This window comes from Triticum aestivum, chromosome 7D (assembly GCF_018294505.1).
Source record: "Triticum aestivum cultivar Chinese Spring chromosome 7D, IWGSC CS RefSeq v2.1, whole genome shotgun sequence".
NCBI classification, from domain to species: domain Eukaryota; kingdom Viridiplantae; phylum Streptophyta; class Magnoliopsida; order Poales; family Poaceae; genus Triticum; species Triticum aestivum.
This window is the reverse complement of record NC_057814.1, coordinates 62,003,611-62,014,727: the sequence shown is the minus strand read 5'-3', so window position 1 is coordinate 62,014,727 and position 11,117 is coordinate 62,003,611. Positions and strand designations below refer to the sequence as shown.

Here is an 11,117-nt window from a genome sequence, read left to right as displayed (position 1 = left end):
TGGGCATTTCGTCCCGAACGTTCTTACATGGCAACTTTAGTTCATGGCGGCTGCTACAAATCAGCTGACTTATTTCTGGGAGAAATCAGTCGGCTCGCTGGCCGCTCGTTCGGTTTTGATTTCGCGGCGTTTAACCGTTGGATACGCGAACACACTAGATGACCGCTTCGTCCTCCTTGCCTCGTGACCAAAAGCAGCAGCAAAATCCTCTTGCAGCTCACTCCGACCACGGGCACGCGGAAAAGGCTAGCCCGACGACGGCGAGCTCCGGCGAGAAATTCGCAGCGCCGCCGGCAATCCCTGCATCACAAGACCAAGAGACACTGGGTGCTACTCCACGGCAACACTAAGCGCCGCAAAATAGCTTCAAACGAAGCAGAGACGACGCCTCGGGCGGCTTCAGTGCAGCTCCGATGGCGCTTCGGTGCAGCCCCAGGCGGCGCTCCATTGCAACTCCGTCGGCGACGAGCGACGCTTCAGTGCAGCTCCGTGCACGGCACTACATCACCGGCAGCGAGCGGCGCTCTATTGCAACACCGTCGGCGGCGAGCGGCGCTCCATTGCAACTCCGCGTGCTGCACTGCATCACCGGCGGCGAGCGGCACTCGACTGCACTCCGGCCTTCGTGCTGCGTTGCAACACCGGCGGCGAGCAGCCCAACCTCTTATGTGTGCTGCGTTGCCGCACCGACGCCGACGAGGGTTGCGTTGCAACGATGGCAGCACCGTTGAGTCGTCGGGTGGGTCGCAGCACCTGCAGCATCCAAGTCAACGACGAGGGGTGCATTACTGCGTCTCGGCGTTGATGTGTGGATCTTGAGGAACAGGAGGTGGAGCTTGGGAAGCAGGCCATGGCGGACTGGACTTGGACGGGAGGCCATGGCAAAGGGGATTGAGCTCGTTGGATTTGACCGGTTCACGTTCTAGCTGAAGAGATAAGGCCGGGCATGTGCTGGGTGGGCCCTCACCAGGACGCGTGGCGTCCTTAGCGCGCGGCTTAAGGGAGAGAAAGATCATCCGGTAGAAAATAAACGTTTTCCTTAGTTCATTTGGGGTGGCAACTTTAGTTGAAAGGGGATGGCAACTTCTTCCTTTTTCGTTTTTTTATCAGAAAATTGCCATGTTTTCCTAATCTCACGCAAAGTAAACTTGCCACCTAATCCCGTTCGGGTTGCCATGCTTAACTCCCGAACATTCGGGAGTTATCATTACCGTTTATTTACCCATCGTTTAGGAAACTTTCTGTTTCGGATTTCCGCAGGAATAGTATCTCAGATGATGGGATAGTTTTGAGCTTTTGGACTGCCATTGCACAATCTTTCTTGCTGGAAAACAGCTACCGTCCTACTGCGATCCTGACAGTTTCGGCGAAAATGTTTATTCCCTCTCGCCCGCAATCTTAATCTATGGTCGAAGCTGACCATCTGAAAGCTATCCTTCCGCCTATCTACTTCCTTCAGGATAGGACCATAAGCCGCCATTCTGTTGCCTGAGTTAATGTTCTTGATTACACTTAAGCAGTCTGATGTAATAAGCACTCTTCAAACCTGTAGGTCGTTACGATAAGCCAACACATGCTAACGGGCTGGCCCGACAATTTTGACGTCCATTTACAATAGCAAGATATAGACATGACCCAACTGCCATGAAGCATTGCTCAAAAAACAAAAACAAAAAACACTGCGATGAAGCATGGTGCCCCCCGGTATATAAGTCGTCCATTGCTAGCTTCCCATACACATGACATTAATTTATGCCTGAAAGAAATCATGATTAAGCACAACGGAAGACATCATTGGGTGATAGTACCAGCTATTCTAACATATAATCAATATATAACCATAAAAAAGCAGAACCACATTCATCATAGAGGAAAAGATTTTTTTTTGCGCGAAATAATTCTTGTATCACTCAATTTTCAGTCTTACAATCTCGTCCAACAATTTTCAGGACTTCTTCTGGGCCAGAGCATAACCAAACCGCGGTTCGGCCTTGCAACCTACCAAAGTTAGCCATGAAATGACTAGTACCGTCACAATTCTGACGAGTATGAGCAATACAAGAATTTCTCTCTACCATACTAAGAATGATCTCTCTAACAATGAATGCATACTTCGATCTATTTGCTACTCCTTCCTTAATTATTGAGACGGCCTCCAAGCAATCTTCTCTATATCAATGGGTAAATTGCTCCATTGTAAAGATAAAGAAATTCCCTCTTTTATTGCAAGTAGATCTGCTTCCAGTGCATCAGTGCACGTGTGTAGGTGTCTGCAAGAGCTAAAGATGATTGATCCCGCATGATCTCTAAGAATCATGCCAGCCCCCCCGATTCCATTAACAAAAGAACCATCTGTATTAAGCTTAACTCTTCCCACAGCTGGTTGAGTCCACGAACTGGGAACCGTATCATGATGTGTGTGCTGTTTCTGTTTACCCATGTATTGGATAGGAGCCTTGCCCTTACCCGAATCTATAGGGTTCTGTAAGTCCTGCAGTGAAGCTAGATAGCTTGTCAAAAAACGAACAGAGGCATCCATTGGTGGCAGTGGTTTTGAGTGGACTATCTCATTCCGAAGGAACCAAATTCTCCAGAATAGCATCAGCGAGCGACTTCGTGTATCATCGTTGATACTAGATAGCAGATGGAAAATAATATAAACTGAATGTTGATGAGTGGATTGCATCCCTGATTTGATTTGAGCTGGTTTTCTTCTATTATTGCTCATGTTAGAAAAAACTGGAGTGGGCTAGACGTAGGATCCTTTTATTTAAATAGCTGTATTTTATTAATTAATTGAATCAGATGAACTTTCAAACTGCTCCCATATGAATATGTTTTGACTAACTTTTTCTCCGAACAATCCTAAAGCATACTAAACTACTAATACTAGCCCTAACGGCGAGTTGACGACAACTAGTGAGTGCTCTCCGCTGCAAGTCATATATCCCCTAACCATCTGACAAATCTTTTCTCTGGCTCCTGCCATCCGTCTCACAGCTCTACCTGTAGCTGCACATCGCTCCCTTTACCAATGCCGCTGCTCATCGCTCCCCTGACCAATGCCAACTTGTTGGCTCCCGCGGCGCATGACTGCTGCAGCTGGTAAGTATATGTACTGTTGCTGATGGACAGATTGCTGGTTCCATCAGCCTTGTTGGTTCCGGCGGCGTATGAATGCTGCTGCTGGTAAGTACCATTGCTGCTGGCCAACTTGTTGGTTCCGGCGGCCTTGGTTGTTCCAGCGGCGTGTGCATGCTGCTGCTGGTAAGTATATGTACTGCTGCTGGGGGCCAACTTGTTGGTTCCGGCGGCGTGTGGATGCTGCTGCAGGTAAGTAGATGAACTGCTGCCAGCGGCGTAGGAGTGCTGCTGCGGGTAACTATATGTGCTGTTGCTGGTGCCCAAAAGGCCACCGGGATGACCGCCGGCGTACGCACCGTTGTTTAGGTGACCCGCTGGTTGATGTGCAGCGCTGCCATAACCGTAACTGAATGCTCCAAGAGGCGCCGCTGGAGCATCTAGGTAGCTGGTGGCCGGCTGATACGGCGTCGTGCTGTAGTCGTTGTATCCTAGTCCTAGAAGTAGAGGCGCCATCGTCTCATATTCCAGCAGCGACAGCAGCATGGACTCATCAAAGCCGTAGCATGAAACACCAGGACGATCTACCATCTCTGAATCTGAGAGCTGCGGCGGCGGTTCCTGCGACGGCGGCGCGGTGCCTGGACCGTAGTCACAGTCTTGTGCTGGTATCATCGTCTCTGGGCATGGCGGTGGCGGTGCCGGTTCATCATGCTGCTGCTGCATCAGTTGTGGTCTCTTGTTGGGGCGGCTGGCTTGCTCCAACTCAAACATGTCCGTCTCATCAACTTTCTCTGCCACCTCCTGGGTTCCCTGAATCTGGAGGACTTGATCATCAGCTCCCTTCTGTGCCTTGCCCTTCCTCTTCCTCCCGCCCGCCTTGCCCTTGATCGTGTCGTCGGCGCTGCGCTGGTTTTTCTGCCTCTGTATCGTGCACAGCACCCACTCGCCAAGCTGCATGCGATAACAGATTATAGTACAAGTACAGATTAGTATTTTCATCGGTCTGCGATAAATAGATCGCCGAGAAGGAAACAGATTAAGGCGTAGGACGAAGGGCAATTAATCAAGATGGCCACCTTGTCGGCGTTCTTGTCGTTGGCCTCCTCCTCGGACGTGAGGTTCTCGTACTCGTACATGGTCCAGGCGGTCTTGGCCGCCTCGTCGGGTCCGGTGTAGAACACGAGCGTCCTCCGGCGCCCGACCAGCGGGTAAGCCTTCGAGGGGCCGGTGCGGATCAGACGCTGAGGGCCGGTGGCCTTCCAGTAGCCCCTGCCCGGCGTCGTCCGGTCCGGCCGATTGCCCGTCGCGTACTTGCGGGTCCGCTTGGTGAAGAAGTACCACCGCTCCTCCCCGCAGTCCATGAACACCTCTGCAACATTGCCAACGTCCATAAAATCAGATCGATCTCTACGCTGTTTTAATCAAACTCGCATTCCAAATCAAGAAACAAGAACTCGTCATCATCGGGAGGAGCATCGGACCGTACCTGTGATCTGCTCCGGGCGGTAGTCGGTGATGGGCACGTCCTTGAAGATGGGCAGGTGCGGCGGGTGGCCGTCCATCTTCCGGCGGAGGTAGTGGACAATGAGCTCCATGTCCGTCGGCGCGAAGTGGTAGCCGGGGGGCAGGTTCAGCACCAAACGTTGCTTCCTTTCTTCCATGGTTTCCACGCACGCACGGCCGCCTGCCTGCAGGCCCACCCCCTCTCGATCGACGGCGTGCCGCGGTTAGGGCAAGATCCCGAGTCGTCCGCGTAGTTGACACGGCGCCGTACCCAAGTAGTAATCCGCTTTTCCTATTTATAGTAGTGTCGCCCGGGACGGACCGCCTGCTCTCGTGGTGGCCGAGGACTCCTGCGTTGCGGAAAGCTCTCCAAGAAAACTCCCAACCCCAAGATGCGAGAGCAATTAGCTTTTTTTCAACACAGTATGAAACACTCATATATACACGCATACACTTATCTCTATAAACGCGCACACACACCTAACCCCTATGAGTATTTACAAGAGACTAAGCCGTCATATCATCTTGATCATCGTAGATGCTTCGTAGTCGACGGGAACATCTCCTCTCACTGAACCCATATCGCTGGAAATCCTGAAATAAATTCAGGATAAATGCAAGCACCAGGATTTGAACCCTGGTGGGCTGGGATATCCCTGTCCTCCTAACCATCCAACCGCACGTTGGTTCGCCGAGAGCTATCAACTAGCTGCTCATTGCGGGGCTCCTATAAAGGTCACTTTTGGTGGACTGAGAGCTCGTCACTTGACACGTTCTCAGCCACCGTCATGTGTCGCGTGCTGAGCACTCACTCAGGATTTCTTTTTTATTTTTCTTTACGCGTTTTTGGGTTTTAGATTATTTCTTTCATTTTTTGGCTTTTCAGTTTTTGCCTGCTTTTCCTTATGTTTCATGTAAGAAAAGAAATGGGCGAAAAACGCGTTTTTCTTTCTTTTGCGAGAGGCACGAATTTACTTCTCATGGAGACACAGATTTGCTCCCATGAGAGTCACCTCTTAGAAAAAGAAAAATCGTGTTTTTTCCTCCCATGAGAGGCACCTCTCAGAAAAAGGAAAATAAACGTGTTTTTTTGCTTTTGCTAGAGGCACAGTTTTACTTCACGTAGAGGCACATATTTGCTTCCTTGAGGGGTATAGGTTGTGCCTCTCGAAAAACACAACAGAAACATGTTTTCAATTTTTTCCGCGAGAGGTGCAGATTTACTTTTCGTTGAGGCACAGATTTGCTTCCGTAAGAGGGACAGTTATGCCTCTCGAAAAGAAATGTATGTTTTCTTCTTTCATGAGAAACACATATTTTAAGCTCCCAGATTGCTTTTCTTTCCCTCTCGCAAGGCGACTAGAGAAAGCCTTCCTCCCCTCTATCTTCACAAGCGAGCCCGTGGATTCGGCTCCCCTCTTCCTGCCGCTCTGGCGGCCGGTGGCGGGGAGGGAATTTCTGGTGCCTTTTTTCCGGCTAGTAGACATGTAGGGTTTTAGTTCTCGTAGGGGCGGTGTTTGGACGGATGGCGGCGCCTCTTCTTCGAGTCAATCTTCGGGGCTCCGGTCCTCCTCAAGTTCGTTCGCTGGGACGGATTAGACGAAGCTGCGACGTAGATTCCTGCCAGCTCCTCGGGGCGAGGAGGTTAGGGTTTCTTGCCTTGTGTACGCAACGGCGATATTTGGTGTCAAGTTCTTCAGATCGATTTAAGGATTCAACGGCGACAATTGTAGCTCCAGGATGCTAGTCCTTAGGGGCACGAGCACGAAGACTTCCTAGCTGTCATCGACAAGGTCAAGCCGGCTCCGGTATGTAAGCGGCGACAACGACGCATCGGCGGCTCGTTCTGGCTGCGGCGATGGTCGTTCGGTGGTCCATGGACCTCGATGTAATCTTTATTATGTTTGAGGCATTTTGTACTTCCGGTGAATCTTTATAACAGGTCTGATCTTTTCAAAAAATAAAAGAGATACATATTTGCTTCTCGTGAAGATATAGATTTGCTTTCACGAGAGGCGCAATTGTGCCTCTTCAAAAAAGAAAAACAAAGTAGAGAAAACCATATAAAAGAAGTTCGTCGAAACCTATAAACATGAGATCTCTCTACTCTTATAAAAAACCGAGTTGGTGATGATGGTGTGCCTGCCATCTTGCAATATAGACCACCCGATCTATATCTGACGGATAGAAAGCAAACTATGGCAATTTTGCAAAAAGATACCCGCACCTTTCTCCACATTTGCAGATAAGGCCTAACCTCGTTCATCCTTATCCTCCACAACCTCATTGTTGAGCAATTAAAAAAGGAAGTCTCTGGAACAATCTAGCATGGTGGCCACTGTCGGCGTCGTCCATCCCCATGCCTCCGCTCAGTCCGACCATCAATCACCACCACGCCCCACTCGCGCTCACCTTATCTCTCCTGTTTCTCGAGATATCATTAGTTTTTACACATGGGATTACTCCCGCATGGGTCAATCACAACAGGTATTTTGTAAAAAAATGCATCTTAATGTTCCGTACAATGCACGGACATCTTGCTAGTACTTTCAAAGATCTTGACACAAGAAATTCAACGGTAAAAACGGTTCAGGATTCAGACGCACATTTTGAAAGAAAAAATGTTGCATCAGTTGTCGCAATATGAGAAAGTAGGAGTGATTTACAAAAAGTACTCCTAATTAGTGATTTCGCCAAGATGTTGTAATTAATGAACCGGCATCATTACCAACGGTTTAGCGAATAGATTTGAGGTGATTAACGAGCCATCATTATCAACTGTCATTAGCGAATAGGCGAGATCAATAGACCAAAAAATTTCTATGGGACTGGTCCTAACGCTTGCCGTCCTAGGGCCTGATTCATTTACTCCAATGAGGAACAAAAGGAAAGAAAAGCTTGAAATTGGCCACAGTTTTCAGCCAACACCTATTTGGCACCTTTTTTTAACTCTCCAAGCCTCTTTATTTATTCAGTGGTAAATAACAAGGTATCTTTTACAATGAAAGGGGCTAAGGTATCTTTATTTATTCGGCACCTTAAGCGAATAACCACTGCTTAATTTTTTTTGAGGTAACGCTCCTGGGCCGGCCAACATAACTACGATCGATCACATGGGAATCGAACGAGACGCGAAGTTCACTCGCTCGCTTATAGCTGGTTGGCTGGTTGACCAGTTGACCATTGATTTTTCAAAAGAGTTCAGAAATGTAAAGATAGGTCTTAAATTTGTAAAAAGTTGTCCCTTTTTTTTGAAAATATAAGCAAATTTTTTGAAGGTTCAGTAAAAAAATTCATGAATTTGAAAAGTTCATGTAATTTGAAATAGTTAACAATTTTTTAAAAAACTTCATGAATTTGAAAAAGTTAAATAATTTTTAAAAAACTTCATAAAATTTTAAAAATTTTGGTAAAAATTGAAATTAGTTCACGAATTTTTTAAAAAGTTCAGAGCTAAAAGTTCATGAAATTTGAAAAAGGAAATCACGAACTTTAAAAAAGTTCACGAATTTTTAGAAAATTTAACACACTAAAAGAGTAACGGATTTTAAATGTTTTTTATGAATTTGAAAATTGTTCATTAAAATTAAAAAAGGAGAAAGATAAATTAAAAAATAACAAAAAGAAACAGAAACAAGAAAAATAAAACACAAAGAAAAAAGCAATATGGAAACTGAAAAACTCCAGGTTGAAAATATAGAAAAAAAATCAAACCGGAATGAATATGGGCCGGTCCGCTACTACACCTAGTGTACAGGGATGTGTTCACCCCGTACAAAATTATACCTTTAAGGCCTTGTACAATAGGAGATGCTTAAAAAAATAAACCGGGTTTTTCTGAAGCACTGGTGCCTATTTCTATAGGAGAGACGCTTAGTTAAGCGTCTACCCTGTACAAATAAGCACCGGTGCTTAAGAAAATCCTGGTTTATTTCTCTAAGCACTTCCCATTGTACAAGGTCTAACCGACGCTTGTGGCACCGAATAGACGTTGGCGCACCCCAGTCCACCCCGCTATATTCAGTGTCAAATATCATGAAATATTTCACGTGAACTTTTCTCAAATTCACGAACTTTTTTCATTTTTTATGAAGTTTTTTCAATTTGCGATTGTTTCCAAAATGAACTCTTTTCAAATATACGATTTTTTAAACCTTTATGAGGCCTTTTCAAAAGTCAATGGTCAGCTGCGAGACGGTTAACCGATCAACCAGTCAACTGGTCAACAAGCTAATGAGCTAGAAGCAAGTGAGTGAATGACTGTCTCGCCTCGCGTCTCGTTCGAGCTTCCCATTCGATCGATCAAAGATTGTTGGGCTGGCCCGCTAGCGTCGCCTTCGAGCGCCAGTAAGCTAAATCGGTGTTGAGAGCGCCGTTTAGGAGCTCTTCAATTTTCTGTCATCTCTCGTGGTGGCCTGGAATTGGGCAGTGTTTGCATGCTTCCATCGGCAGAAGAGGAAAAACGAACACAAGAAGGAACATGCGCATTGACATCCACGATCAACGGATCAGAAATCAATACCAAGAACTTTGAGGCGACACACGCATCTGCGCTGCGCCTCAACGCGCGCCGGCGGCTGTGCATGCTCCGCGCGAGATGGCGGTGTCAGATCCCTTGTTCTTAGCCTCAACGGTCAATTTCTTCAGTTAACACTGGCGTACTGGTTCATTCGGCGCAAGGTACAAAGAATGGAAGACTCCGATGCACCCTGGTCATCCAACGGTACATATCTTACCGACAACACACCTTTCCAGCCAATTCACCTTATGTTGTTATTACCATTTCACTGCCTATAACTGGATTTACTAATTTCCTTTGCCCCTTGATGTATCGCACTGCTTAAGTGATTTTATTCGATAAAGGGTGAATTTATTGCCTCAAAGTAAAGTATCAAGAAGATACCAATATAATGAGCACACGCTGCCTCTGCATAGTTAGGATGCATATAGTCAAACACATGCACACAAAAACACGCCGGTAAATAGCAAAGTCATATAAGACCAAAATTATGTCTAGGCGAGAAGAAGAAAAAAAACTCAAAGCGATCAGATCTGGGATGGACAAACTATAGCAATGACCGTATCCACACCAATCATCTCATGACATCACACAGACAACGAGGTTCTTCAACAGCAACGCCTTCAGGAAGGAAGCAACGCTCAAGCGTCGCCGTCACTGGATCCAGCCACCCAAGGCCAGAATCAAGGTTTTCACCTTGAAAAACTAGTCCGAGCACATCCAAACAATGCCTTCGGCAAGGTAACGATGCAAAAACATCGCCATTGTCAGGTATACCTAACTCAGGGCAAACCTAGGCTTTCACCTCGGGACTCAAGACCGGGTGCTCAAGTAGCACGACCATCGAAGTAACTCATGTGCTATCGCCACCACTTTTCCGCGATCCCAGCAGCTACATGCAATGCACCGCCACTGCACAACCATCCTTTGCGTCAAGCCATCATTCATAGTTTGCATATCCTCCGAAGTCAGCCACTGGATCTGAAGAAATGAAACTCTTGCGAAGATCTTTCAGTGGCCACATCAATCTGCACTGAATTCGCCCTGGTCCAGTGATCACCTCAATGACCAGTACTAGCGATGCTAGAAGAAGCACACAGCGACGCCCCGCCACAACAGCGAGCGAACATACCATCACGAACATAGAGGCCAGCCCCAAGAGGTCAGAACGAGCAGATCGTGAATCTCCGGATCTGGAGCCCGAGCTCATGCACGGGAGGCCGCCATCGCTGCTGAAAGTGCGTTATAACGACTAGAGGGGGGTGAATAGGCGATTTTTATGAATTCTTCATTGAGGAATTTGCCAGTGAGGAAATTCCTTAGCGAAGAACTACTTGCAGCGGAATAAGTACTCAAAAGTATGTGTAGCAGAACACAAGCATGGTCATCATGATGAAATGAAGACAAGCACAGAGTACAGGAAGCGTAAACACAGGATAACACAAGATGAAGACAAACAGACTGAAGAAATTGAACCGAGAAAATTGAGAAAGTCTTCAGTCAAAGTCTTCAAACACAGATATGAACAAGTGCACAACACAGTTATGAGGAAATGAAATAGTTGAGGAAATAGAACCAGTAAGCTTGGTGAAGACAATGATTTGGTAGACCAGTTCCAACTGCTGTCTCAGTTGTACATCTGGTTGGAGCGGCTAGGTATTTAAATCTGAGGACACACAGTCCCGGACACACAGTCCTCACCGTATTCTCCTTGAGCTAAGGTCACACAGACCTCGCCCAATCACTCGTGGTAAGTCTTCAGGTGACTTCCGAACCTTCACAAACTCGGTCACTCGGCGATCGACAATTTCCTCTTCGATGCTCTAGACCATGACGCCTAACCGTCTGGAAGAAGCACAGTCTTCAAAAGTAACAAGCGTCGGATCCACGCAGGATCAATCTATTCAGTGATGCTCAATCATTTTGGGTTTGTAGGTGTTTGGGTTTGGGTTTTCCTCACTTGATGATTTTCGCTCAAAGTCCTCGGAGGATGTGATGCTCTCAAATGACA

The 11,117-nt window shown here is 47.0% G+C and overlaps 1 protein-coding gene across 1 annotated transcript; it reads right to left on the bottom strand.

The window, feature by feature from the left end:
- Window positions 1-2,753: 2,753 nt before the first annotated feature.
- On the bottom strand, window positions 2,754-4,860 carry LOC123168054 (NAC domain-containing protein 2-like). Its single transcript, XM_044585915.1, has 3 exons — window positions 4,571-4,860; window positions 4,161-4,453; window positions 2,754-4,035 (listed from the first exon to the last, which is right to left on the bottom strand). The coding sequence occupies exons 1-3, from the start codon at window positions 4,743-4,745 to the stop codon at window positions 2,995-2,997; spliced, it is 1,509 nt and encodes a 502-aa protein (XP_044441850.1). The 5' UTR covers window positions 4,746-4,860; the 3' UTR covers window positions 2,754-2,994.
- Window positions 4,861-11,117: the final 6,257 nt, after the last annotated feature.

Bases quoted from the DNA above. Each gene is read 5' to 3' on its own strand.
- LOC123168054 (XM_044585915.1), bottom strand. From the start codon at position 4,745: ATGGAAGAAAGGAAGCAACGTTTGGTGCTGAACCTGCCCCCCGGCTAC. The intron at 4,454-4,570 runs GTACGGTCCGAT...GCAATGTTGCAG, and splicing joins CCGCCCGGAGCAGATCACAG to AGGTGTTCATGGACTGCGGG. The intron at 4,036-4,160 runs GTGGCCATCTTG...TATCGCATGCAG, and splicing joins ACGACAAGAACGCCGACAAG to CTTGGCGAGTGGGTGCTGTG.